The following is a 22,398-nucleotide window of genomic DNA, read 5'->3' on the forward strand; positions in this document are numbered from 1 at the left end:
CGGAGTTTAAAAACTTGTCAAACAACAACATTCTCTACAAAACTTGATCGCTCGCGAATAAAAAAAGAAAAAAGAGAGAGTCGGATCTGTGGACGAGTTAACTTGTCGGTTGCCGTGAATTGCTCAACACAAGAGGCTCCGTGAAAAAACGAAGCCCCTGGGAACACCTTCTCGACAACCACATCGGCGGAACTTTGGATCCTCATGGGCGGGATAGACCCTGGGAGGTCTTCTCCTTCTGGAGGATGCGCTGGAGCCCCTGGACCGTCAGCGGGGTCTGGGGTTCGCGGTTGTCGTTCCGTGGCTCGTACTTGGCTTTGAGATCCCTGATCTCGTTCGCGAGCCGGTCTCTCATCGTGCCCATCACCTCGGCCTCTTGCCGGAGGTTCTGGACGTCCCGTTGCAGCTTCTGGGCCCGTGCCTTCTGGGGGTCGGCGAACACGGAGCCCACTGCTTTCTTCGTGCTTTTCTCCCGGCCGACCTGGTCGAGTCGCTCCTTGAGGTCCTGCACCTCCTTGCGCAGCTCAATCTCCGTACCGGATTGCTGCTGGTGCTGGACCGTGAGCTTCTCGACCTGCGCCTCGAGCTCTGCGATCTTTCGCTTGGCGACCTCGTCGATCGAAGAGCTGAGGTCCTTCTCGGCCTTCTGGAGCCCGCGCTGAAGGTCGTCGATCTCGTTTTGCTGTTCAACGAGCTGGACTCTGTGCATCCGCACGGCGTTCGACACCGTGTTGCCAGATTCCTTCTTCGCCTTCCGCTGCTCATTGCGGAGCTCCCTGATCTCCACCTCGACTCCCTTGCACTTGGAGAACAGACCGTCGTTTTCCGCCCGGAGCCAGGCCAACAGTTGGTCCTTTTCGGACACCTGTCGAGTCAACCCTTCCAGTCTCTGCTGGAGCTGTGACCCCCGTTGACCTAGCTCGCTGTACCGGAAGTTCGCCGCACCCAGTTTGAGGTCAAACTCCTCAATGCGGGCGGTCAGCTGTTGCTTCTCTGCGGACAGACTCGCAACAGCCTGATCGTGGCCTTCCGCCAGCTGGGCCCTCTGCGCTGCCTCCTCCTTGAGAGTCGCCTCTCGCTGGAGGGCACCTGTCAGCTCCTCACGGAGCTTCTGGAGCGCAGTCTCGTTCTCGGTCCTCTGCACCATCTCCTTCTTGAGAGTCGCCTCTCGCTGAAGGGCAACCGTCAGCTCCTCGCGGAGCTTCTGAAGTGCAGTCACCTTCTCGGCGATCGTTGTCGTGAAGCCCTGGTTCATTGACTCGTTCAGGGCCCGGGATTCGGCGAGCTGCTGCTCGAGACTACCGAGCTTCTGCGCGGTGTCGTTGAGTTCCCGACGCACGGAAAGGAGCCCTTGCTTGTAACCGTCAAGCTCCTGCGTCATGCGTTCGTCGTCCACCGAGTTGGTCTCTCCAACCGTCCCTGCCTTTGCCAACTGAATGGCCTGGTCCTGTCGGGCCGCAGAATCGGCCTTCACAAACCGCGCGAGACGCTTGCACTTTCTCAGCTTTCGCTTCAAAAGCACAACATCCTGGCTGCTGCCACGATTCTGTCCCACGCGTCTGCTTAACCGGATTTCGGCTGCGTATGCCGACGCTTCCTCCAGCAGGGTCAGCAACCCGTTTCCGAGGTTACCCTGCACCTCTTCAACCGTTCTGGTCCCCCCGGTGGCAATGGCTGTGCACTTGTTCTCAATCTCACGGGTGAGAAAGAGAAGGCGCTCGCCAAGGCCCGACTCCACGAAGGTCCCAGCAAGTTGTCGAAGCGCCAGGTAGCCGTACGTGATAAGGATCCTCAGTCCCTTCTCCTGCCCCAGCTGCTGCTGCAACTGGTTAAGAGAGGTGTCATCAGACGCCTTCGACAGCTCCTCGGCCAGAGCCTGGCACTGTGAACGTTGGCTGTCGTTCACTGCCCGCAGGTCTCCGAGCTCCTTTCGCGCCGCCCCAAGCTCGATCTTCTGCTGTTGGACTGTTCTGTCCGACAGCTGAATCTGTCCCCTGAGGCGTGTAACGACGGACTCGGAGATAGCCCTGCAGCCCTCGAGTTCCCGAATTCGTGCAAGTAACTGGGCGACCTTTTCTGACAAGCCGTTGCTGTCTCCCTTCAGATCGCCAGTCGAGTCCGTCTGGGTACCGATTTCAACCTGCGTCTGGCGGCCAAAAGCAAATATCGCGACTAGAAACACGCAGAACATCGCCGTGACCGAGTAAATAAAGATTGGCAGGTAAAATTCCCAGGTCTGGAGAAAGAAACAAAATCGTTAGTCAAGCTTCCAAAAAAAAAAAAAAAAAAAAAAAAAAAGGGGGGGGGGAAGAAAGTCGGAACGGGAATACTTACTGAGGTAGCATCTTCCTGAGCTTGTGTCCACCAGGCTAGCGCGTCGAAGCCATCGATTTCCCCATCGCAAAAGTAACGAAGGTTAGGGTTCTGCTTATGATGGTCGAATGCAGACCGGGTCACGCCATAAGGGCAACCATCGAAGTCGACATCGACCGGAGTGACGATTCCGGCAATAAAGCCGGAGAGATAAGCGAACACCGGGCAACCGACGTTGACCGATGCGTAGTAGAGCGCAGCCGGCAGCTAAAGATGGTCGGATATATATCAGCATTTTTTTTTTTTTTTTCTTTTTTGTTTTGACTCTTGTTTCTCGAGGAAGCGAATATGTGAAGGTGGTTTGGAATCAACTTACAACAAGAACTGCGACGATTGCTATTTCATCGCCGAGGACCAGCAGCTCGACGAGGCGAGAGACCCAGGGGCGTAGCAGAGCTACCTTGGCCATGTTCAGGGCGAGGAGAGCAGAACCCTTTGCACCGTTCTTCGAGTATTCACTCGCAAGACTTGTCACGGCGCGAGCCATGCCGGCAACTGCGCGGATTACAGGGATCAGCAGCCCATATATGCCGGAGCATAGGCCGCCGATACAGTATGCCGACACGGCCATGAACATGACCGTGTTGAAAAGCCTGAGGCCAATCGCCTCGAAGTCCACGAAGGTCCATTCTTCGAGGGGTGTCTGCCAAAGTGGAAGGTCCACGATGGCGTGACCCCCGAAAAAGAGGATCACCAACGCAAGGGATTGAAGGAGCTCGAGAAGCCCCATCTCGTTGGATCCGAGGGAGAAGTTCTCAAGGAGAAAAAAAAAAGGGAGAGAGGTAAAAAAAAAGCTGTTAAGCTTGAGAGTGAGAGTGAGAGTGATGGCTTTATAGAAGTTGGGGAGGAGGTGAATGAGTGCTTGAGAACTTGAAGAGAAGAAAGAGAAGAAAGAAGGAAGAGGAAGAGAAAGAAAGAGAGAATTTATATGCGAGATGTTGCTAGGGAACCTCTCGCTTACAACCTAGCGCGATGTAAACAAGCTGCTGCGTACTGTGACGTGGAAACGCAAAGAAGATGGGAATTCCCGGTTTGTTTCTCCAGGCTGACGGAAATATCCAGCCAGAAGGGAATCTCCCTTTGACTTCTCTTCCTGGCGCGCCGAAATCCTACAATATATAGCTTCCGGCAGGCCCTGGCTCCGGCTCGGCGGAGCAGATGTCTACACGTCTATATAGCAGCATTAGAGGCCTTTGCTAAAATTTATTTGCCTTGACCTTCTTTTTCTACAATGTTTCTAGCAACTACAGACTAAGAGAAGGGCGGTGTTTGTTGTAGTTGTGTTTGTTTGTATGGTTAGCGGAAATTTCATGACCCCCTAAAATTAACTTTCCGCTCCGCCCCTAGTGGGCGGAACTCGCCTACCCCTTAAGCCGAAACGTGACATAAAAAAATTACAGGATGCACATTACATACAAAGCAAATCGAAATTGGCCTCGAGTCGATGCAGTGATATACCCTAATAGTAACCATCACGGCAATGCCCCCCAAACCGTAGGCATCGTTAATCGTATGCGGATACTTTCTACCGGCTGACGGAGATTTCTCCGCAAATATCAGTACATGCATGGCAACCGCTCAGTTCAATGTTTATTTCTCCTAGCACGGCGTTACGTATGTACTTGGCATAGTTACAGTACTTGTTGCCATGGAAGCTAGGCAACATCACGTACTGTACTGCCGCCGTACATCGTCACATACATGACATACGAGTCCTGTGATAGATAGGTAGTGAAGTTATGTAGGGCAAAATAGGATGTCTCTATTCCATTCAACTCTATGTAGAGTGGGATCCCCAAAAGGGGGTCATGGTATCTTCTTATAAACTAAAGAACACAAAAATTGCTGGCCGGGGTCAACATAAAACCCAGTTCTGTAGGCGGATAACATACACAAAAATCACTGGAGGCTTGAAATGGGCATCACTTATATAAATCTCCTTATCACACTGCTTCAAAGCCCAAAAAAAACAAAATCCCCCCCAGACCCCATTTTTACAATGCATGCTCAAATCTAAGGATATCCTTTAATAGTGAAGCGTCTGCTTAATGGCATCATATATTCCTGTAGTAATACGTCAGCCTTGACACCAAGAATTAAGGGAATAAGGGGGGAAGAGCTTGGTAGTAGGAAAATTGAACGTACTGGCAACATCTGGCAAGTTGAACTTCTCAAAAATCAAACCACAGTGGGTGCCCCAGCCAGTGACTCGCTTCACAGGAGCCTCCAGCCTCAAAAACGCGCCCTCCTGAATCGTAGCGGCGACCTCGGCGCCAACACCGGCATTCATCATACTCTCATGGACGACGATGGCCCGGCCAGTCTTGCGGACACTCTCGAGGACGGTCTCTCGATCCCAGGGATAGATTGCCCGGAGATCAATCAGCTCAATGCTCGCGCCAAAGTCCTTTTCGGCCTTGGCGATGGCGTCGGAGCAGAGATACATCGGTTGACCATAAGAAATGACTGTGAGATCCTTTCCTGGTTTGACAATGTCCGCCTTGTCAAGGGGCAGGTAGTATGGCTCTGTTGGCACGTATTCGACAGCAGCGCGGTAAAGGATTTTCGGCTCCATAAAGACCACTGGGTCCTTGCAGTTGAGAATCGCGTTCAACAAGAGGCCCTTGGCCTGCGTTGGGGATCTTGGGATGACAACCCGCAAGCCGGGAACGTGGGTGAACAAGGATTCCGGAGACTGAGAGTGATATCTTAAAGTAGATATTTAGCACCACATTTCTTCGGGAGGGTCTAATTTACCACATATCACCGAGAAGGGCCACTTACAGCGCACCGTGTCCAACAGCCCCGCAAGGCATTCTCACAACCAAGCCGCCGATGTTACCACCAGTGGCGCCTTCTCTAAATCGGAACTTGGCAGCCTCATTGACGAGCTGGTCAAAAGCCGGAAATACGTAATCCGCGAACTGGATCTCAGCTACGGGTTTGAATCCCTCCGCGGCGGCGCCGATACCGAACCCCACGATACCCTGCTCGGTAAGCGGGGTGTTGAACACTCTCTCAGAACCAAACTCCGTCTGCAGGTCGACGGAGCACCGGAAGACACCACCAAAGGCAACATCCTCGCCGAACAGAAGCACCCTCTCGTCGGCAGCGAGAGCGGTCCTGAGGGCGGAGTTGATGGACTGGTACAGGTTCAATCGTTTTGTGGAAGCGTTCTGGGGTAATTCTGGGTTATTTGACAGCGTGGACGATGCGTGATGGAGAAGGGGAGTCGACTTATAGTCGACGGGGAGATTGAGGCGTGCACCGGGAGCAGCTTGGGATGAGTATGCGCGGCAGGAACCTAGGGAGCCCAGGAGCCGGCGAGAGGCATGACGAGGGGAGGCCATTTGTTCCTTATTTTCTCTTTTTTCTTTCTTTTTTTTTTTTTTCAAACCTGTCTACCCAGAATTATAGATCAAAGCTATCACAGCCTCTTCTCTCACCCCGGGTGTATTCTGAATGTGTCTACGTTTCTGCGTCTGTCGGGGGAAATGGGTGGGAAGAGCTTTGGTGTCCCTCGCACCGCGCAAACGCCGCGATTAACCGCTCGGTTCTCCAGATGAGATAAGATCCGATGATAAACTCTCTCACCGCCTTTGGGGCAACGGGCACCAAACTAACAGTACTGCGCTCATACCATCGCAGAATTGCAGCAAATGATACTCCAAATAGAATCTTACTTGGACTGTCGTGAAGGAATATTCAGATCAGCAGTCATACGGCTCTTCCACAATTATCCCACAATCGCGAAGAAAGCTGTATTTATGGATGGATTCTCAATGTAATTCTGCCAGGCGCAGGTGTCCCGACGCTAGTGGTTTGCCGAAATTACGTAACCCGCTCACCAGACATTGAACTCGTTTTCGTTGTTAACCTGCAGCAACGGAAACGTCGTTTTTGACAGCGAACGCACATCAGCTTGGAAAAAAGAAATATGAGCTGTGTACTCAACATTATTTAACCTTCCAAAGTAAGCTGCTGGTCTACTCGAGTAGCTCGTCGACCCTTCTATCGCGTCTATACGTCCCTTTCTCTAGCGGCCGTAAAAATAACGTCACAAGTGCGGAATGAATCAAGACACAAAACCCCGCCATATGCATATTAACAACTCGCATCCACATGGATGGGCTGCTTCTGTTTAATCTCTTCTTTCTCCTTCTCGTCCACAGAGTTCTGAATTAGCTGGTTCTCCCACCCCCTCATGGCCTGCACAAAGAACTGCTTCTGCAAGTCTCGCGGTGCAGGCGCTTCAGCCCTCCCTCGTCGTTTCCTGGAATCAATCGTTTCCATGATGGAAGCATTGTCCCCGTCGATTTTGTGTCCGTATAAATCGTCGTCGTGGATCACGGCGGTAAACTCGTAGGTTCGGAATTCAGTGTTTGCCCAGCCGGTGCCTGGCCACACGGGCGACGGACGGAGATTAGTATAATTATTCGGGCTAGGTTTCTTCTTCGTGACTTTGTACGTGAAACGAACAAAGAAGAAAAATGATAAGTTGGTCAAGGATTCCTTTTTTTTCTCTATTTCTTCTCAAACTAGCAACTGGGGTACCGGGTAAAGGGAAACAGCACGAAAGACGACAATTCATGAAATCGCAATTGCATCTCCCAGGGGATTCGCCGGTAAGAACCAGCGATCGCAAACGGGAATTGCACACAAGGATTGGACAAGGGCAATTGCTAGGGAGGGAATAAAAATATGGCAACGTACCTGTGTACAACGTACTGTCCTGCCAATCTTCAGTAAAATAATGCAAAAAGCCACCATGGGATACCATGACGATTTCCCTTTCAGGTCTTGACTTCAGCCATTGACGCGCTTCACGCGCGCGAGCCGAAATAGCTTTGGCGTTCGGCGCCCATTTCGATTGAGTCTAACAAAACAGCAACTAACGTCAGCCTTTTTTTTTTCAAAACCTTTCAAGTACTCACCTTGTCGTTCCAGCCTTCCATCACCAGCGAAAGGTCAACTGGGAGGTCCTTTTCTCTCACTTCCTTCGCCAGCGCCTCAAGGTCACTCCCTATGTCACATGGCACGTCGCTTGTCTCCTGAACATGGGGCAAGGCAATGACTTTCAATCCTTTTTCCCTCAATGGTACTTCAAAAGCTAACAGCGCAGTGTATATTGTCCTTCTCAATGGCGAAGCGACAATTAACTCCACGTTAGCATGGAAAGGAAAATTCACAAGGAGATTCCGGCATTGAGTCTCCCCGTGGGGCGTAAGGAGGGGATCGGGGAGAATGTGATTCGCATAGTTAAGGTTGTGGAAGCCCTGTTTCCCAAAATAACATCAGCCTCCGGGGGAAGGGAAAAAAAAAAGAAAGGAGATCAAAGCGGTCTATGGAAAATATTGTAACTAGATGGAACTATACCTGGGCGTGCCGAACACAGTGCAAGACTGGCGGCATTTTCGGAGGTTGATTTGTTTAAACGGTGCGGAGATCGGAATTGCTCTTCACACAAGCACCCAAGGACGGAGAACAAATGATCGCGGATTGTGGCCCCCAAGATAAGCAATGGAACTTTGCACTCAGGTTAAAGTTGGTATAAACGATTGCTTTCGCGAAAATAAAAATGGAAACAAAAGAGCGTCTATCCTGGCTCCGACCCCCCTGAGTCGGCGGAGCGGGGTGCGGGGTCTTGTCAGGAGGCGGCAAAATATCACAGCGAGCGTTTTTGTATACGAACACTTCAACGCTAGCGATAGCTTCAGAATAAAGCCACCGTGGTTTACAAGACTATAGATGCCGGAAAAGAATGACAAACGTGGTTTCGTCGCGAGTTCATAATAATGGCTTCTCCAAACCGGTGATGACACATTTTTGAGTCAAACTCGAAAAATGAGCTCCGCCCCGCGGTCACGACGGAACGCGGGGCGGGAAGAGCGGCTCTGATTGGCCAGCCACGGCATACCAAGGGCAAAATCCTGCTGACTCATCTTATCGGCGAACTGGACGAGCGGCAAATCGGTTTGAGAGGCGAACATCAGTTGATTCAATCTACTCGAGTGCTCTGTAATATATACCACAATGCTCCATAACCCCTCACACCTCTATAGCTATTTGCATGATGCTCGTGCTTGTCAATGAAACTGCTTTAGAAAAAATAAACAAATAAATAAAGAGCACGGGGAATCAAGGTAAAGCAAAAGGACCGCAGAGCTCTCGGGCCCACCAATTAACACCCAAACCTGATCAAATGGCGCCAAACCCCTTGCAATATTCCAGAGCTCTGTCGAAGTTTTCTTCTAATGCCTGGCGTGAAGAATACTCAGGGAGTAGAAGTCTGCCAAAACACGTACCACTTGTCGGGAGTCGCTGCGGAAATGATTGTTAGCGGAGGAAAAGGCCAGTATATGATCAATCGAAGCACATACCTCGTCACCGACGCCGTTCTTCATTATGATGAATAAGAGACTAGAAACCCCCTTAACGGGCACCCGGTCACTGGCCGTGACAAACTCCAGCAGTCGACTTCTTTTCTCCTGGGGATACGTCTTGACAACGTCCCAAAAATCTCTGATTACTCGATCCTCGGGGTTGTAGCCCTCGTATCGGGTGTGCTTCTCAAGCTCATCCATGTCGATCTCTTGGATTCCTTCGACCACAGACTTCAACGCTTGAGGCGTGAAAATAGAGAGGGCCGTTCGGTCCAGGCATGTGTAGAACCCGCGAGCAAACGCCTCATATTGAGGCCGAATCGACTTATCAGTCAGCCAAAATATGTAATCGTTGACGAACTGTTCTCGGTTGGCATTAGTGACAAGTGGTGCTTCGTGTTCGGGAGGAGAGGGGACGCGTCGTTCGCGTAATTTGGACGAAGATCCTTTCAAAATTCCCGATAGACGTCCATCCCTGCGGTTCGAACGACTATCGCTAGGTGTATCTTGCAACATAGATTCGCCGTTGTCCAGCGAATCAAGGTTGTCGGCATCATCGTTGTCTGAGGACGAGGCAAACGATCTAAGCCTTTCTTTGCGCCAAGTCACGTTTCGTTCTGCAGGGGGCCATGCGTCACTTCGATCGACAGTAGTCATATCCACAGTCACAACCTTTCCAAAAGCATCAAAACTAAATTCGTACGTCCTTAAGAAAATATCGCCGACATCACCATCGCTCCACGAAAGAAGCTCGCTGAGTCCTCTTGCCAAATCTTCCCAGCCACTCCTTATATCATCAAGCTTCTTGACTTCGAAATCAAGCAACTTCATGTAGAATGCGACGGGAAAGTTCACGGGCAAGGTAATACCATTGTAAATGGCAAGAGACATCAATAAACCAGCCAACTCAAACTTATAGAGCGGCTCGAAAGAGCATGGTTGGAACCAAGACGTGTGGTCTCGATCACTCAAGGTAAACATTCCATACGCAGGGTCGAGGATTTCGGCCATGACCACGCGAAAGAGTTCTTGTTGAACACCCCCTTGATCAGCACCTTCTTCTCCCTCATCCATTCCCATTTGAACTCTGAGTGGCCGCATGAGCTCCTGCTTTTCGCGCCTCCAGAGCTGATTGAGAGTGTCCGTCAGTACGTTATCTCGCCGAACGATTAGAACGAGAAAAGACGTCACTGAGCGCTTAAGTCCCGCAAATAGGCCGATGTCATCATCTATTGCCCGGGCATGGCTAAATGCGGTTTGAGCTACATGTCGGGAGTGACCAACTGCAGTTTCGTGATATTTGGCCATCGCCGAAAAATTGAGAGCGCGAAAATACGTGACCAAAGCCGAGGGCTCAAACATAAATTGATGCGACAGAATGTGCATTGTGCGGTTGTTGGGGACAAAACTCATCCACTCAATTGGCATCCGCAAGGGATCCAGGTTGTCCCCAAGGTAAGCGGTATAAAAATCCTCTGGCACCAAACCAAGCTGGGCTCTATGGTGATACATCGATGCCAATAGCACCAAAGCGCCGCCAGCAGCGCCGGATTTCAGTATTTCGGGCTTCCCGTCCCATTCTTTTAGCAGAAGGCCCTTGAGCCATTCAACTGCAACCATCGGAATAGTTGTTTGACGTTCAGCCTCGTATACACCACATGATGAATCTAAATATCCATGCTTGGCAGAAATACATGGCTGTAGGGATGTTATGATGAGATCTACCGGGTTCCAATTCCCAAGGCTTCCTACATTTTGAATCGGGGGGCCTTTGAGTTTGGAAATCTCATGAAATGCAAGGCGAGCAGATATTGCACGAACCAGGCGATTCATCAGCCGTAGAGCTAGGTCATGCTCAAATTTATCCGTGGCCTCGGCCAGGAGGCCGGCAGTCGCTTCCGAAACCTTTCGCATCTCAAAGTCAGGTAGAACTGTTCCAGTAGAGCGTACTCGACGGATTACTTGCCATGCTTGGGCGTCCAAAGGAGGGATGGAGCTTGCCAACGCAAAAAGAGTAACAATAGCTATGTGCGCGGCATCACAGTCCGAGATATGGCTTTGAGATGCAGATGGGCTATCGCGGGAAGTCTCGCCACTCCGCAGGGAAATATTATTTGCAGTAGAGCGCCAAATAAATCGGCGATGGGTTTTAGATGTTGAAAATTCTTTTGGAGGAACAAAAAGTCCCTCCAGGCACATCCATAAGCTATGCAATGTGGCCTCCCAGGGACAAATGCTGTAGAGCTTTCGGAAAACGCCCTCTAGATTCTGTGTGTCTATATCTAAATCTGCACTGGTACTGTTGTCGCTCCGAGACGTCTCAGGGGTAATTCTGAAAGAACGCCGTAGTAGTTCTGGGCTGCTAAGAACGAAAAACAAACTTTGGGTGATAAAGGGGAAAATCTGCCGTTGACGGGGTGTAGCAAAATGCAAATTCCTAGGTTCAATGCACCCGCGCGATTCCAGATGCATCATTTCGTCTTTCCAGTTTCCCTCTTCCTCTTTGGTCTCGAACATCAGTTTCCCCAAGCTATCAACTATATCTTTTGATAGCATTGAAAGGCTTTCGATCTGTGGTTCCATGTCCGAGCCCAATTGGGCTTGACGATGCGCGTCTACATTCAGAGATGGAGAGGCGGGTGAAAGCAGCTCTGGTGGCGAACGCGGGTCAGCTGAACCCGATTGGAGGGGATCCGGTAAAATTTCAGCTTTATCGGGAGCCGGCTGTCGGTATCTTGTTTTCGTGTCCCGTTGGCTATCAGTCTGATATTCGGTCTGTTTGTACTTCTGAGAACGATGCTTCCGAGGCGGTGGTGATGGGAAGGATCGCGAAGTGGCTGTTGGTGTATTGGTCGTTGCAAGCTTCGGAGTAGATTTCCGCTCGGTCTTCGCGATGTCATCCGGCAGAGATCTCAGGGAATGTTTCCAACGGTCAAGTTCGCCAAACGAGAGGCGGTGTACCGGTTGCCCTGGAACTTTAACTTCAAGCGTTGGAGGTATAGGCGGTTGTGAGGACAAAACGCTGGGGTTCTCAGCCTGTATCCGTTCCCTTGTTATGGGTGGTTTCTGGGCCTTAGTTGACGTTTGCCTTCTTACCGGGGAGGCAGATGGATCAGCGTGGACCGGTTTATGGCCAGAGCCATCGCCTTCACCCGCCAGGGAATCGGAATCAAGGGTGTTGGAAGCCCTTTTTAATGGTAGCCACTCTATCATGCGAAGCGCGAGTGTGTCGAACAGATTCTGGGTGATAGACCTGGGATCTTTCGGGGTCTTGGGTTGTGGTATGACACCTGGGCGGTCCTGCGGGATGGGACTCTTGATGTGCTCGGGTGGATTCGAAACCTTGGGCTTGTCTGGTATTGGATCTTGGCTGTCAGGCTCCTTCAGTTGAGAGGAAATAGATTCCACGACCTTCACGGGCTGTGGTCTGCGAGGATGAGGCGAATGAGTCCGAGCTTCCCAGGCAAGTGGCGGCCAGCGCTCTGTTGCCGATGTTGTGTCTTCCTGTGCGAAGGATTCGAGGCTTCTTGCAGGCGCATTCCCACAGAGTCCCCCTTCCGGATCATCTTGGCTAGCTAGATAGCACGCAAGCGTTCGAGCACTCAGATCATTGAAATTCCGGAACGGCCTGTCTGCGGCTCTTCTTCTTCTATAGCTCAGACAGGTAGGAGTTGTACAGTTTGGTTCCTTGCACCCGTGAAGAAGCTGTGTCTTGTATCTAGAGAGCAAAACATCCGTCAGCTCGCGCAACCCAAGAGTGGTGAAGATCAAGCCCCTGTACCTCCTCACGAGAAGATTGAAATTTCGCTGGCGCTCATCCTTATTCCGGGATAATATTCTCGCGGGGTCGTTGACGATGACCGTGTTCTTGAGAATGACTTCTGGCGTCCCGGGAGGAAGCTTCGAGAAGCGGAGAGCAGCTCTGTCGTCTCCGATCGACCTATGTCCAGAATCAGAAAGGCCGCTGACAACCCCATGCAGCCTCGTCATGACGGCTCAATGGAAATCATAGTTTGAGTCTCGGTGGAAGAAAGCAGACGGGCATTGCAGTCCGTCGACCGTGCCAGGTCTCACGCCAGCTCGCCGCATCATCGTCATCCGACTGGCAGTCACGGGGGGCGGGATATTACATAACTGACTAATAACAGGAAACTAGGGCTGTGTATTGTATTGTAAGGTAGCACCACAGAAACGTCATTTTTTTGCCCGCAAATTCCAAACTTCTTGCTGATAAACTGATAAGTCAACCCTGACCAACCAACCCGCCCGCCGTACAGTACAAGAGGGCAATACTTTCCCTTCCACCCCAAATCTGCGACGGCGTGTGAGCTGGGATTTTCTCCTTCTCTGCACATACCTTGGGACAGATACATCCGCGGTACTCCTTATTGCGCCAAGATGCCTTCCTCGACCGCAGACAACCTGGGCGCTCCCACCACCCATCCGTTTACATGCAACACCTGCCAGGTAGCGTTTCGGAGCAGCGATGCCCAGAGAACGCATATGCGAAGCGACTGGCAGTAAGTAGCGCTAGGTTTTCTGTATCGCTCGGTTCCATGAGGCTAACCCCGTGCTCTGCAGCCGATACAACCTGAAGCGTCGAGTAGCATCTCTCCCTCCCTTGTCCTCAGAGACCTTTGCGGAAAAGGTTCTCAGCGTCCAGGCTTCTAATTCAGCGGCGGCGGCTAGAGCGACGTTTGAGAAGACCTGCACTGCGTGCCAGAAGACATACTATAGCGAGAATGCCTTTATAAATCATATGGGAAGTCAAAAGCACAGGTTGAAGGAAGCGCTGCTGAGGAAAAACGGAGGCCATCTGGACGACTCGGCGTCCGTGGTTAGTGGTGCATTCTCGATGGGAGAGCCTATAAATGTGCCTCCGAACGTAGTCTCTCCAGAAACTATTGTCGAAGAAGAGTTCTCGGCTATTGTCGACGGAATGAAAGACACTTCCATAGATGCCAAAGATCCTGTAGCGGGACGGCCACACCGGCCCAGCCAATCTCGATCCAGCGATTCCCGCCGACCGTCGGTTTCCACTAAGATGGAAATCGATGCAGTGACTGTCTCCCGATGCCTTTTCTGCAATTATGATTCCTCCGACATCAACGAAAACGTTTCCCATATGCATAAATCGCATGGAATGTTTATTCCTGAGCAAGACTACTTAGTTGATTTAGAGGGCCTGATCAAATACCTTCAAGCCAAGGTTATGCAAAACAACGAGTGCTTGTACTGCCATAAATTGAAGACGACGACACCTGGCATTCAGACACATATGAGAGACAAGGGTCATTGCATGATTGCATTTGAATCCGAGGAAGAGATGATTGAGATCGGCCAGTTCTACGACTTCACAAGCACATATTCGGACGATGAAGAAGAAGAATATTCAGATAGGCGTCGGGATGGCGCGGTCGATGGAAGTGCTGAGGAAGATGATGGTTGGGAAACCGATACCTCTGCCTCATCTCTTGACTCTGCCGAGTTGGGCGCTGTACCGATCGATGACTACTCACATCAGTACTCGAAGCTTTCGAAACATAAACATCACTCCCATGAGCCGCGTTCTCATCGCAATCTAGATGGTTTCCATTCACATGCACACGAGCACACGCGCGCGGTTTTTTACTCTGATTATGAGCTGCATCTGCCTTCCGGCCGGACCGCTGGCCACCGTGCCCTTGCCAAATACTACAGGCAAAACCTTCGTGATTATCCAACCCCAGAAGAGCGCTTCTCGCGGCAACAGGCCATAGAGGCAGCGCCTTCGGGTGAGACCCAAGAGGGGGAGACGGAGGCCGCCTTCCAGAACAAAAATCGGGCATTGATCTCGAGGGCAAATGGAGGTATTGGAATGCTTGGAGCTACTGCAAGTCAAAAGCAAGAAGTCCGGGCTGCGGAAGTGAGAGATCGGAAACGGGAACAAAGGTCTGAGCGCGCGTTCCAATGGGCTGTTTCAAAGAGGGCCAACCACCAGAAACACTTCAGGGTGAGTTTAAGTCTGGTCTCGGTTAACCATTTGTCACGAGTGATGCTGATGTTTCATGACAGGATCATCTTCTCCAGTGATCGCTTTACATTAGCCCTATAGGTGCTATTGTGTACTGTGACTGGGAAGTCCGATGGCCATTTGAGGAGGGTTTTACAGTTTTTTTTCTTTCTCCCTGTCTGGTTTGCAGATACTTTTGAGACATGTTTAACTTCCTCACATGTCACATCTATGCATTGATGGATATTGGCGCCATGCAGCACAAATCTGTAGCTATGATCCTCTTCCCTCAATGATGCGCTATAGGGATAAGCAATCAAAACAATGATGTTTCTCCATTGGACACCTTCATTGGACTTCGATTGAAGCTCATAAATGACCTTTTTGTGTAAAGAAAGGGTTTGGCAAACTCTGGCCAGGTTAAATCATATATATGTGAGACCGCCTGCGGACATTCCCAACAATGGTAGGAGTTGGCTTATTCTACAAGTCCATCGGTTTGTACGGGAATACTACGGAGTACAGTCCTTCGGGTTCAAACACCGTGGACTTTTATTCTCGGTGGAAAGTTAAAACAAGCATTCAATGAACGACGGCTCGTAATTTAGCGAGGCTTTCCGGTCAAGGGGGAAAAGTAACAGGCCAAAGCCCCAGGGATGAGGCGAGGTTTGGGGGTTTAAATCAATCAACTGGGGCAGCCCTTAGGATTATTAGAGCTGAGAACCTTCGACGGCTCCAAGGCAGAATCTGACTACTTCGTTTTTCCAAGGAAAGATTTATTTCTACTGGGGATCTATGTTTCCTGTCATTGTGCACTGTCCAGGGTAGTTTCAGGCTTTCACCACATGTAGGTAGTCTGTGGTACGGAAAGCATGAAGTTGTAAAATCTTCTGGATCCGCTCTGCAACGATCATTTTCTCTTGGGCGTGTTGAGGCGAGGTTGTCGGGCTTTGCGCGTCGAGGAATTACGGAGCATGGAGATGCATGTTCCGGGGCTTGTAACACCTCGCATGCTAACATGGTTTCTCACGGTTTCAAGTGTCCTCCGTGGAGAAGACCATGAGGCTTGGCCTGCTGGGTGCGAAAAAGAAGGAATGAAAAATGGTGATGCCTGGTACTCCGTACTCCGATCTTCTTTTCCTCGTCTTCATACTTGGCTTGCATGGGGCAGTGTCGCTCGCTAACCGTTCCGGGGCGAGGTACGGAGCTCCGTACCTGCAGCGTTATGGGGAAAACGGCGCCGCTAGATGTCACTAACGCAGAAGCTTCGGAGTGCAGTTATTGTGTAACCAACCAGCGGGAAAAAAAAAAAAAGGCGATGCTGTTAAAAATGGTTAAACAGCAATGCAAGTGGTGCACGGACCAAGGTGCCGTAACCTTCGCGCTCAACGGAAGAACAAAGTTACGTCAGTCGGGTGACGACGCCCCGAGAAGCGGAAGAAGCGCTCTCACTTCACAACCTCTGGTATGCCTTGACTGGTGGGCGTGACATTTAACGAGTTACTATATGTACCACATCGAGGGAACGCCAAAGCATCCAGAATCCTGATGGTCACTGGCATATGAGCCTTGGAAAACTCTCAAAATTCAATTTGAAAGCAACACACTTTGTAAGCACTTGTTGAAACAGAGCGGCCTTCAGGTTGGACTTGGATCTCCTTTTGACTGACCTCGAAGTCCCTTCCAATCCCGCAAATCTACGAAGAAGTTGAACTGCTGACACTCTACCCTCTATCCATGAGCCTCCGAATCTACTGACAAGGCTCAAGATGCTTGATGAAAACCTTCCAAGTAAGTCTCTCCCTTCCTTCTGGGAGGCTTCACTCGCTGACCAGACCTGCCACAAAGCCTTCTACATCAAGCCTTCCACGGAGAGGCCAAAGCATCAATCCACGTATTACTTTTGCCAGGGTGGTGAAGACCCATCCCCCGCCTACTCCGTTCGCCATCTCGACCCCGACCTTCCGGCCTCCAAAAACCGGTATGCTGTAGCTCTCTACGACTCGTTTTGCCCGGACATCCTCTACGGGGAAGTGCTTTTGATTCCAAAATGGACGCAGCCTTCGCTATCGCAGGAAGCCATCCGACAGAATAACGGAGTCCCTCCGCCTCCCGAGCCTATACTTCCAAATGAGTTTATTATTCAACTGTATAACCCGGATCAGCAGGTGCTGGTGCGTTATAAGCCAAAATCTTGGAACTCGCCTGCATCGTGGCAGTTTGAAATGCCCCAGCAGACATTTCGCCTGCCGTCGGGCTCTTCCTTGGACCGCACTATGAGCGACCCGGCGGCTTCGGATATAACACCTAAACTTCGGTTTAACTGGCAAAAGGATGGGAAATTCTCCAAGGACCTCACATGCTATCTTTCCGGAAAGACGGTGGACGTTGATGATGCTAGAAAGCGAAGCAAGGAGCCGGATATTACCGTTTCCATCTTCAAAGGACTCAAAGAAGTCACCTTATACGAGCCAAATCTTTACCGTGTAGAAATGGAAGATCATAAGGGCCTGGAGGTCGTTTTGCTCTTGGGTGCAGTAGTCATCCGTGATGTCTATTTCGGCCATATTAAGACCAGCTTTCATATCACAGATCCCCCAAACCCCACCACTCTAGCAGCGCCAAAAATAACCCCGCCTAAAGTTTCGGTGAACGGAACCGCTCCCCAAATAAAAGGTCAGAGTGGAGGACCTCAGCCGAACCAACAAGGTCCTCATTCCAACCCTCCACGGCAAACGACATTACCAGTACGCGAAGCACGTCCACCGCCTGCCGACCCGCGCACACAGTGGGAGATTGACGCCGAAACGAGCCGCTTAAAACAACAAGCCGAAGCTGAAGCACGAGAACGTCGACGAAAGGAAAAAGAAGCAGAAAAACAAACAAGGAAGCTTCTTGAGGCTGAAGAACGAGAAAGGAGGCGGAGAGAGGCCCAGGTGAAGGAAGAAACAGAGCGCTTAAAGAAAATATACGGCAAGGAGGACAAGAAGCTGCGGAAGCAAGTCTCTGGGCCACCAAGTGCTTCACGGCCGCCAGCTCCCCTGCCACCGGGACCGCCACAATTCAACAATGCACATTATCTGACTTCTACGCCTGCTCCGTCCTGGTTCGCTACACCTGCCAGGCCACAAACGACACAGCCGACCCCTCAGTTTCTCGCACCTCGTCCGCCTGCATCCACGGCGGGAGGACTAAGACCACCACAGCCCCAGCTAAAGGAAAGGAGGAGCATTTTCGGGTTTCGACTGGGAGACAGTAGGGATTCCGGAAACGGGTTGTCCAAGAAGAGGAGTTCTATGTTCTAGAAAGTACCGGGTACCAACGCTTTCATGGCCTTTCGGACGTCATTTTCCAGCTGTTTCTGGGGTTGGGAACTTGGTAGATGGCAGGCGATTTTGGATTCTGGGAAATTTTGGGTTGTTACGGTGTTGTTTGTTGCTTTGCATCATATTCTTTACGCTACTTTGATACCCGATATTGCATATTTTTATTTAGCTACTCGAGTTGCATGTCAATAGCTGTAACTTTTATATGCTGGAATGGCAGAAAAAGTAAAATGAGATATTAGACGTGTACGGAGTACTCCGTACCCTGTACCCGATCCCCACAGCTCTTCGAGTTTTGAAGACCAGCTTCGCCTTGCGCCTCTGTTTTCATCGATCACAAACTCTCTACGGAGTACGGAGTAACTAGTTAGCTATTCCTGGGTTGGTTTAGTTTAACTAGAAATTGGCAAGCTCAAGCTTCAACCAAACACGCCGTGTCCACATCCAAAGACGAGCAGCTCAACTCCAACCGCACAGTTCATGATGGTGCTATGCGCCTTTTAGCTTCATCCAATCTCTTCTTATCGCGTTGCACATGGTGTTGTCGCACAGCACGGCATGTGCCCCTCTATAAATACACTCTGCGGCGGGCGTCGTATATCGCTCGTCCGTGTTTGCGCGAGCACATTGAGCATGTACGCGTCGGGAACAGTGGAAGCATTACTTTGAGGTTTGTGGCCAATGCAGATAAAATACGATTCCGAGCTCCTGCGCGTTTTTCTCGTTGCTAATCCCTGTTTACTCCTTTGCTCTAGGATCCTAGAACCCCTTCCTTCTCCATCGACCAGAGGTTCGAAAGTCATTCTCTACCTGCCGCCTGGCCCAGTATTCTCTCAATTTCCATCAAACGACGGTTTTCAAGACAGTTTCACCGGCGATCAGAATGCTGTGGATTCCGCCGAACTGTTGGCCTCTGCAAGTCTGTCCACAACCGTGACAGTTAACTATCGGCTAGGTCAGAAACTAGGCGATGATGGAAAGTCAACTTTCAGATTTCCAGCCCCGATACACGATACACTTGCTGGCTTTGATTGGATATTCCAAAATATCAATCCCCCTCGGATAAATGTGTTTGGAAAGCATATTGGTGGCTCGCTGGCCTTGATGCTAGCACTTACTGAACCGCAGTCTATAGCTGCAGTAGCCGCACAAGACCCTGTATGCGATTGGGTTGGACTGGATGACTATTGTATAGTCGAATCGGATGAAAAAGGTACCTTGCCGAAACACGCGAGTTCGACTGTGCATGAGAGGGGCCTTCACGATCACAAGAAACGGGGTCGGAAGAGGAAGCCACAGAAGCCGCTGCCCGCTGATTTAGTACCCCTTCTGAAGGCGCGGAATGTTCTTTTCCATGCTCCCCAGAATTATTTCGATCCTTTCGCCTCGCCTGCGTTGTTTCTCCGAACAGCTGGGAAATACTGTCCTACCAAGTTCCCTGCTGTTTTTACCGGCCCGAACTACCCCGTTCCTTTACTCAAACCTCCCAAAGAACGAGATTTGTGGACTCTGACAGCCTCCATGCTAGAGAAAGAAGAGGCGGAGGCCGAGGAGGATGTTCCTGATTCTGCGAAACATATCGTGCGTCGCAGGAAGACTCTTACACGGTGGCCACCGCTCGGATTAGACTATGGAAGTCACCCTTCTCCGAATACCGGATATAAGGAGGCTGCATTGAACACCGTAGTTCTTCCAAATGTGAGGGTTTTCATTCATTCAAACTTATATTCAAAGGAGGCACAGACCGAGCGGCAACCTACTCTCACCGATGCTGTCGACGCACTGAGTTCACAACTTGAAACTACAACTTTATCGCCGGATGAGCAAGTTGATTCTTATCCGGAGGATAAATCTCAGTCTGCTTCAAGTCGCCGAAGTCGACATTCCTCACCCCGAGGCTCCCTCCCAGACCTAAGCAAACTGGAAGAAGAGACCGTCCTCGCGGCGCAGGGTGCTGAAATGGTCCATCTCATGCACAGCGCATGTTTCTGGGGCCGAGAAAAAGGGGTTGGAGAGAATAGAGTCACGCTAGTTCGGGTGCCATACAGTAGCACCTCGTCAACTGGGAAATTTATGGGCGATACCCAAAATGCAGACAACTTTATTGGTGGTGACGGACATGACGTACAACGCCAAAATACAGCGGCGCATGAGACGTCCGTCTCCGTCGAGGAGCAAGCTGGAGAGTGGTTTCTATCTATCCCAGAAGCAGAATGTGGGAAGGATGGATCTGAATAATTTTCCTTGCAAACGGTCAGTCTTACGTCCAAATAAGCTGCAACCCGTGGTGTGGCCTCGCTGCATTGAAAGATGCTTGCGAGCCGAGGCTGGATTCAAAAATCAACAGCCACGCACGGCCAGCTGCAAACACTCCGTCTTAGAATATTTATCATTGGATTGAGAGAAGCTCGGGTGTTTTCTATTCATCCTATTGCCCAACTTCCCTTTGCGCAAACGACTCCAGAACCCCACCGTTCACGCCATGCAGACAAAGGGAAAAAAAAAAAAGAGAGAGAGAAAAAGCTGACTCGACCTCATGTGGTACTTTGTCAATAAGAGGGAAAAGATATGTAGAACCAAAAATCGGAAGGGTAAAAGAAAGAAACATCCACGGATATAACTCGAAACGAATTTTTCTTTCAGGATGAATTGGCATTGGGAAAGGGGTCGTTCTGCCATACCCCAGTGAGACCGGATTACATGACACGACACATGAGAAGGGGAAGGAGATAATAAAAGGGAAACCGTCACACCGTAAAGATATTTTGTATGATTTTCATTATTCATTGATAATTTGTTTTGCTTCGCCCAGAGTAGGTGGAGCTGCAGGAACGGAAGTATGGGTGGACACAGGCTTGTTTCGCAGAGATACGACGTGCAGGATCATATTCGAGCATCGCGTCCAACAGCAAGAGCCCGCTTTCTTCTAGGCCCGTAACAATCTTTCGGATGTCTTCCCGTCTCCATTTGGGAAAGGAGCTTTTGAAGTCCGGGAACGAAGTCACGCCGGGCCAACTTCTCTCATCGGGAGTACCACGTATTCTATGATGATCACGTCAATGCATGTCCCTCAGAATATACTACAGTAAAACTTACCTGAAAATTTTGAATATTTCGTCAATCTCAGAATCCCCGGGGAACAGTGGTTTACGGGTGCACATCTCTGCGAAGATGGCACCAACAGACCACATATCCACCCCGGTAGAGTAGTGACGTCCGCCCAGGAGGATTTCTGGGGCTCGATACCAGAGAGTAACAACCTGATATAGGGATTAGCACGTAGCCATTTGGACGGGCACGGGGCCTCTCTAACCTCATGAGTATACGTTCTGAGCGGGACGCCAAAAGCCCTTGCTAGGCCGAAATCTGCTAGCTTAAGGTTGCCGTCGCGATCAATCAGCAAGTTTTGAGGTTTCAAGTCACGGTGCAGGACCCGATGACTGTGACAGTAACGGACGCCCTCGACCAGCTGAGCCATGAATTTCTTGACCATGGCTTCTCCAAGTCCCAATCGGCTCATATTTAAAGACCCATCTGGCAATGCCTTCCCTCGACCACCCTCGCTAACAGGAAGTGCTTCCATGTACTTCTTCAGGTCCAAGTCAAGGAACTCGAAGACGAGGTATAGTTTATGCCCATCAGCGTGGACGATGTTAAGCAGGCGAACGATATTCGGGTCGTGCATTTCCTTCAGCAGGGAGATCTCGCGAATGGCCGTGCTCGGTACTCCCTCATCTTCCGCCTCAAGGCGGATTTTTTTCAGAGCCACGATGCGACCCTGGTTGCTTAGGTCCCGAGCTTTGTAAACGACGCCATACGTGCCTGCAAAGATACACTCTCAGCTTCAGGTCCTCGCACGTATTGTTTGTGTATGAGACGCGACATGTCAGCTGTGAACGTCAAGACATACCCTCTCCGATCTTCTCGATCTTCTGGTAGTTTTCCATGATGCGATAATTCTATACACTGCAATGTTCGTAAACAAATAGTAATAGAGGAGCAATGAGTGTCGTTGCGCTATAACTTTGGGCACAAGCCTCGTCGTTGGCAGCGGGGGAATGGTCTCGTAACGGGGTCAACAGTGTCGTGTAGACGCGCGATATTGTAACCAGGCAACAGGCCTGGAAGGAAGAGGAAACGATTGGGGGAAATGGCTAAGTGTTAGTATATCCTCAACTTCACTGGAGCAGACAGGCGACAAGGGAGCCGAGATGTCATTGTCCAGGTCAGATTCTGTCAGGCTGAACGCTCCATCTTGCAGCAGCCGGGAAGTTTCTGGTTGGTGGTGGGGGACAAGGCTGCTTGTTTGGAAGTTTTGTTTCCC

At 50.6% G+C, this 22,398-nt stretch overlaps 8 protein-coding genes across 8 annotated transcripts; 3 read left to right on the forward strand and 5 right to left on the reverse strand.

Annotated features, from left to right (window-relative positions):
• Window positions 1–86: 86 nt before the first annotated feature.
• CIMG_01168 (uncharacterized protein) lies at window positions 87–3,103 on the reverse strand (the record flags this gene model as incomplete). Its single annotated transcript, XM_001247396.2, has 3 exons — window positions 87–2,236; window positions 2,335–2,580; window positions 2,690–3,103. 3 exons carry the CDS (start codon window positions 3,101–3,103, stop codon window positions 203–205), a joined length of 2,694 nt encoding a protein of 897 aa, XP_001247397.2. The 3' UTR covers window positions 87–202.
• Window positions 3,104–4,259: 1,156 nt separating this feature from the next.
• Window positions 4,260–5,807, reverse strand: CIMG_01166 (3-methyl-2-oxobutanoate dehydrogenase). Its single transcript, XM_001247394.2, has 3 exons — window positions 5,158–5,807; window positions 4,519–5,081; window positions 4,260–4,437 (listed from the first exon to the last, which is right to left on the reverse strand). The coding sequence occupies exons 1-3, from the start codon at window positions 5,721–5,723 to the stop codon at window positions 4,400–4,402; spliced, it is 1,167 nt and encodes a 388-aa protein (XP_001247395.1). The 5' UTR covers window positions 5,724–5,807; the 3' UTR covers window positions 4,260–4,399.
• A 522-nt stretch (window positions 5,808–6,329) lies between these two features.
• On the reverse strand, window positions 6,330–8,170 carry CIMG_01165 (phosphoglycerate mutase). Its single transcript, XM_001247393.2, has 4 exons — window positions 7,750–8,170; window positions 7,308–7,649; window positions 7,087–7,249; window positions 6,330–6,770 (listed from the first exon to the last, which is right to left on the reverse strand). Exons 1-4 carry the CDS (start codon window positions 7,783–7,785, stop codon window positions 6,478–6,480), a joined length of 834 nt encoding a protein of 277 aa, XP_001247394.1. The 5' UTR covers window positions 7,786–8,170; the 3' UTR covers window positions 6,330–6,477.
• Window positions 8,171–8,349: 179 nt separating this feature from the next.
• CIMG_01164 (HECT domain-containing protein) lies at window positions 8,350–12,792 on the reverse strand. Its single transcript, XM_001247392.2, has 3 exons — window positions 12,538–12,792; window positions 8,754–12,474; window positions 8,350–8,694 (listed from the first exon to the last, which is right to left on the reverse strand). Exons 1-3 carry the CDS (start codon window positions 12,744–12,746, stop codon window positions 8,572–8,574), a joined length of 4,053 nt encoding a protein of 1,350 aa, XP_001247393.2. The 5' UTR covers window positions 12,747–12,792; the 3' UTR covers window positions 8,350–8,571.
• A 218-nt stretch (window positions 12,793–13,010) lies between these two features.
• On the forward strand, window positions 13,011–14,962 carry CIMG_01163 (C2H2 finger domain-containing protein). The gene is made up of 3 exons (XM_001247391.2): window positions 13,011–13,276; window positions 13,338–14,748; window positions 14,811–14,962. The coding sequence occupies exons 1-3, from the start codon at window positions 13,155–13,157 to the stop codon at window positions 14,826–14,828; spliced, it is 1,551 nt and encodes a 516-aa protein (XP_001247392.1). The 5' UTR covers window positions 13,011–13,154; the 3' UTR covers window positions 14,829–14,962.
• A 1,275-nt stretch (window positions 14,963–16,237) lies between these two features.
• Window positions 16,238–18,312, forward strand: CIMG_10690 (uncharacterized protein). Its single transcript, XM_012358865.1, has 2 exons — window positions 16,238–16,539; window positions 16,597–18,312. Exons 1-2 carry the CDS (start codon window positions 16,518–16,520, stop codon window positions 18,051–18,053), a joined length of 1,479 nt encoding a protein of 492 aa, XP_012214288.1. The 5' UTR covers window positions 16,238–16,517; the 3' UTR covers window positions 18,054–18,312.
• A 225-nt stretch (window positions 18,313–18,537) lies between these two features.
• Window positions 18,538–21,216, forward strand: CIMG_10689 (uncharacterized protein). The gene is made up of 2 exons (XM_012358864.1): window positions 18,538–18,744; window positions 18,830–21,216. The coding sequence occupies exons 1-2, from the start codon at window positions 18,566–18,568 to the stop codon at window positions 20,310–20,312; spliced, it is 1,662 nt and encodes a 553-aa protein (XP_012214287.1). The 5' UTR covers window positions 18,538–18,565; the 3' UTR covers window positions 20,313–21,216.
• CIMG_01161 (CMGC/CDK/CDC2 protein kinase) lies at window positions 20,445–22,310 on the reverse strand. The gene is made up of 4 exons (XM_001247389.2): window positions 21,985–22,310; window positions 21,388–21,896; window positions 21,171–21,334; window positions 20,445–21,116 (listed from the first exon to the last, which is right to left on the reverse strand). Exons 1-4 carry the CDS (start codon window positions 22,019–22,021, stop codon window positions 20,858–20,860), a joined length of 969 nt encoding a protein of 322 aa, XP_001247390.1. The 5' UTR covers window positions 22,022–22,310; the 3' UTR covers window positions 20,445–20,857.
• Between the last annotated feature and the right edge of the window lie 88 nt (window positions 22,311–22,398).

Source organism: Coccidioides immitis (genome assembly GCF_000149335.2).
Source record: "Coccidioides immitis RS genomic scaffold supercont3.1, whole genome shotgun sequence".
Lineage (NCBI taxonomy): Eukaryota > Fungi > Ascomycota > Eurotiomycetes > Onygenales > Onygenaceae > Coccidioides > Coccidioides immitis.

What these genes read in the sequence shown, in the direction of transcription:
- CIMG_01166 (XM_001247394.2), bottom strand. Translation starts at nt 5,723, where the DNA reads ATGGCCTCCCCTCGTCATGCCTCTCGCCGGCTCCTGGGCTCCCTAGGT. An exon ending in GCTGTTGGACACGGTGCGCT is followed by an intron (nt 5,082 to 5,157) that starts GTAAGTGGCCCT and finishes ATCTACTTTAAG; the next exon opens with ATATCACTCTCAGTCTCCGG. An exon ending in CAACTTGCCAGATGTTGCCA is followed by an intron (nt 4,438 to 4,518) that starts GTACGTTCAATT and finishes GTATTACTACAG; the next exon opens with GAATATATGATGCCATTAAG.
- CIMG_01165 (XM_001247393.2), bottom strand. Translation starts at nt 7,785, where the DNA reads ATGCCGCCAGTCTTGCACTGTGTTCGGCACGCCCAG. An exon ending in ACTGTGTTCGGCACGCCCAG is followed by an intron (nt 7,650 to 7,749) that starts GTATAGTTCCAT and finishes TTTGGGAAACAG; the next exon opens with GGCTTCCACAACCTTAACTA. An exon ending in TGGAAGGCTGGAACGACAAG is followed by an intron (nt 7,250 to 7,307) that starts GTGAGTACTTGA and finishes CTGTTTTGTTAG; the next exon opens with ACTCAATCGAAATGGGCGCC.
- CIMG_01164 (XM_001247392.2), bottom strand. Translation starts at nt 12,746, where the DNA reads ATGACGAGGCTGCATGGGGTTGTCAGCGGCCTTTCTGATTCTGGACAT. An exon ending in TTCAATCTTCTCGTGAGGAG is followed by an intron (nt 12,475 to 12,537) that starts GTACAGGGGCTT and finishes TTTGCTCTCTAG; the next exon opens with ATACAAGACACAGCTTCTTC. An exon ending in AGAACGGCGTCGGTGACGAG is followed by an intron (nt 8,695 to 8,753) that starts GTATGTGCTTCG and finishes TCATTTCCGCAG; the next exon opens with CGACTCCCGACAAGTGGTAC.
- CIMG_01163 (XM_001247391.2), top strand. Translation starts at nt 13,155, where the DNA reads ATGCCTTCCTCGACCGCAGACAACCTGGGCGCTCCCACCACCCATCCG. An exon ending in CATATGCGAAGCGACTGGCA is followed by an intron (nt 13,277 to 13,337) that starts GTAAGTAGCGCT and finishes CGTGCTCTGCAG; the next exon opens with CCGATACAACCTGAAGCGTC.
- CIMG_10690 (XM_012358865.1), top strand. Translation starts at nt 16,518, where the DNA reads ATGCTTGATGAAAACCTTCCAA. An exon ending in GCTTGATGAAAACCTTCCAA is followed by an intron (nt 16,540 to 16,596) that starts GTAAGTCTCTCC and finishes CCTGCCACAAAG; the next exon opens with CCTTCTACATCAAGCCTTCC.
- CIMG_10689 (XM_012358864.1), top strand. Translation starts at nt 18,566, where the DNA reads ATGCGCCTTTTAGCTTCATCCAATCTCTTCTTATCGCGTTGCACATGG. An exon ending in AGTGGAAGCATTACTTTGAG is followed by an intron (nt 18,745 to 18,829) that starts GTTTGTGGCCAA and finishes CCTTTGCTCTAG; the next exon opens with GATCCTAGAACCCCTTCCTT.
- CIMG_01161 (XM_001247389.2), bottom strand. Translation starts at nt 22,021, where the DNA reads ATGGAAAACTACCAGAAGATCGAGAAGATCGGAGAGG. An exon ending in TCAGAACGTATACTCATGAG is followed by an intron (nt 21,335 to 21,387) that starts GTTAGAGAGGCC and finishes TCCCTATATCAG; the next exon opens with GTTGTTACTCTCTGGTATCG. An exon ending in GAAATATTCAAAATTTTCAG is followed by an intron (nt 21,117 to 21,170) that starts GTAAGTTTTACT and finishes TGATCATCATAG; the next exon opens with AATACGTGGTACTCCCGATG.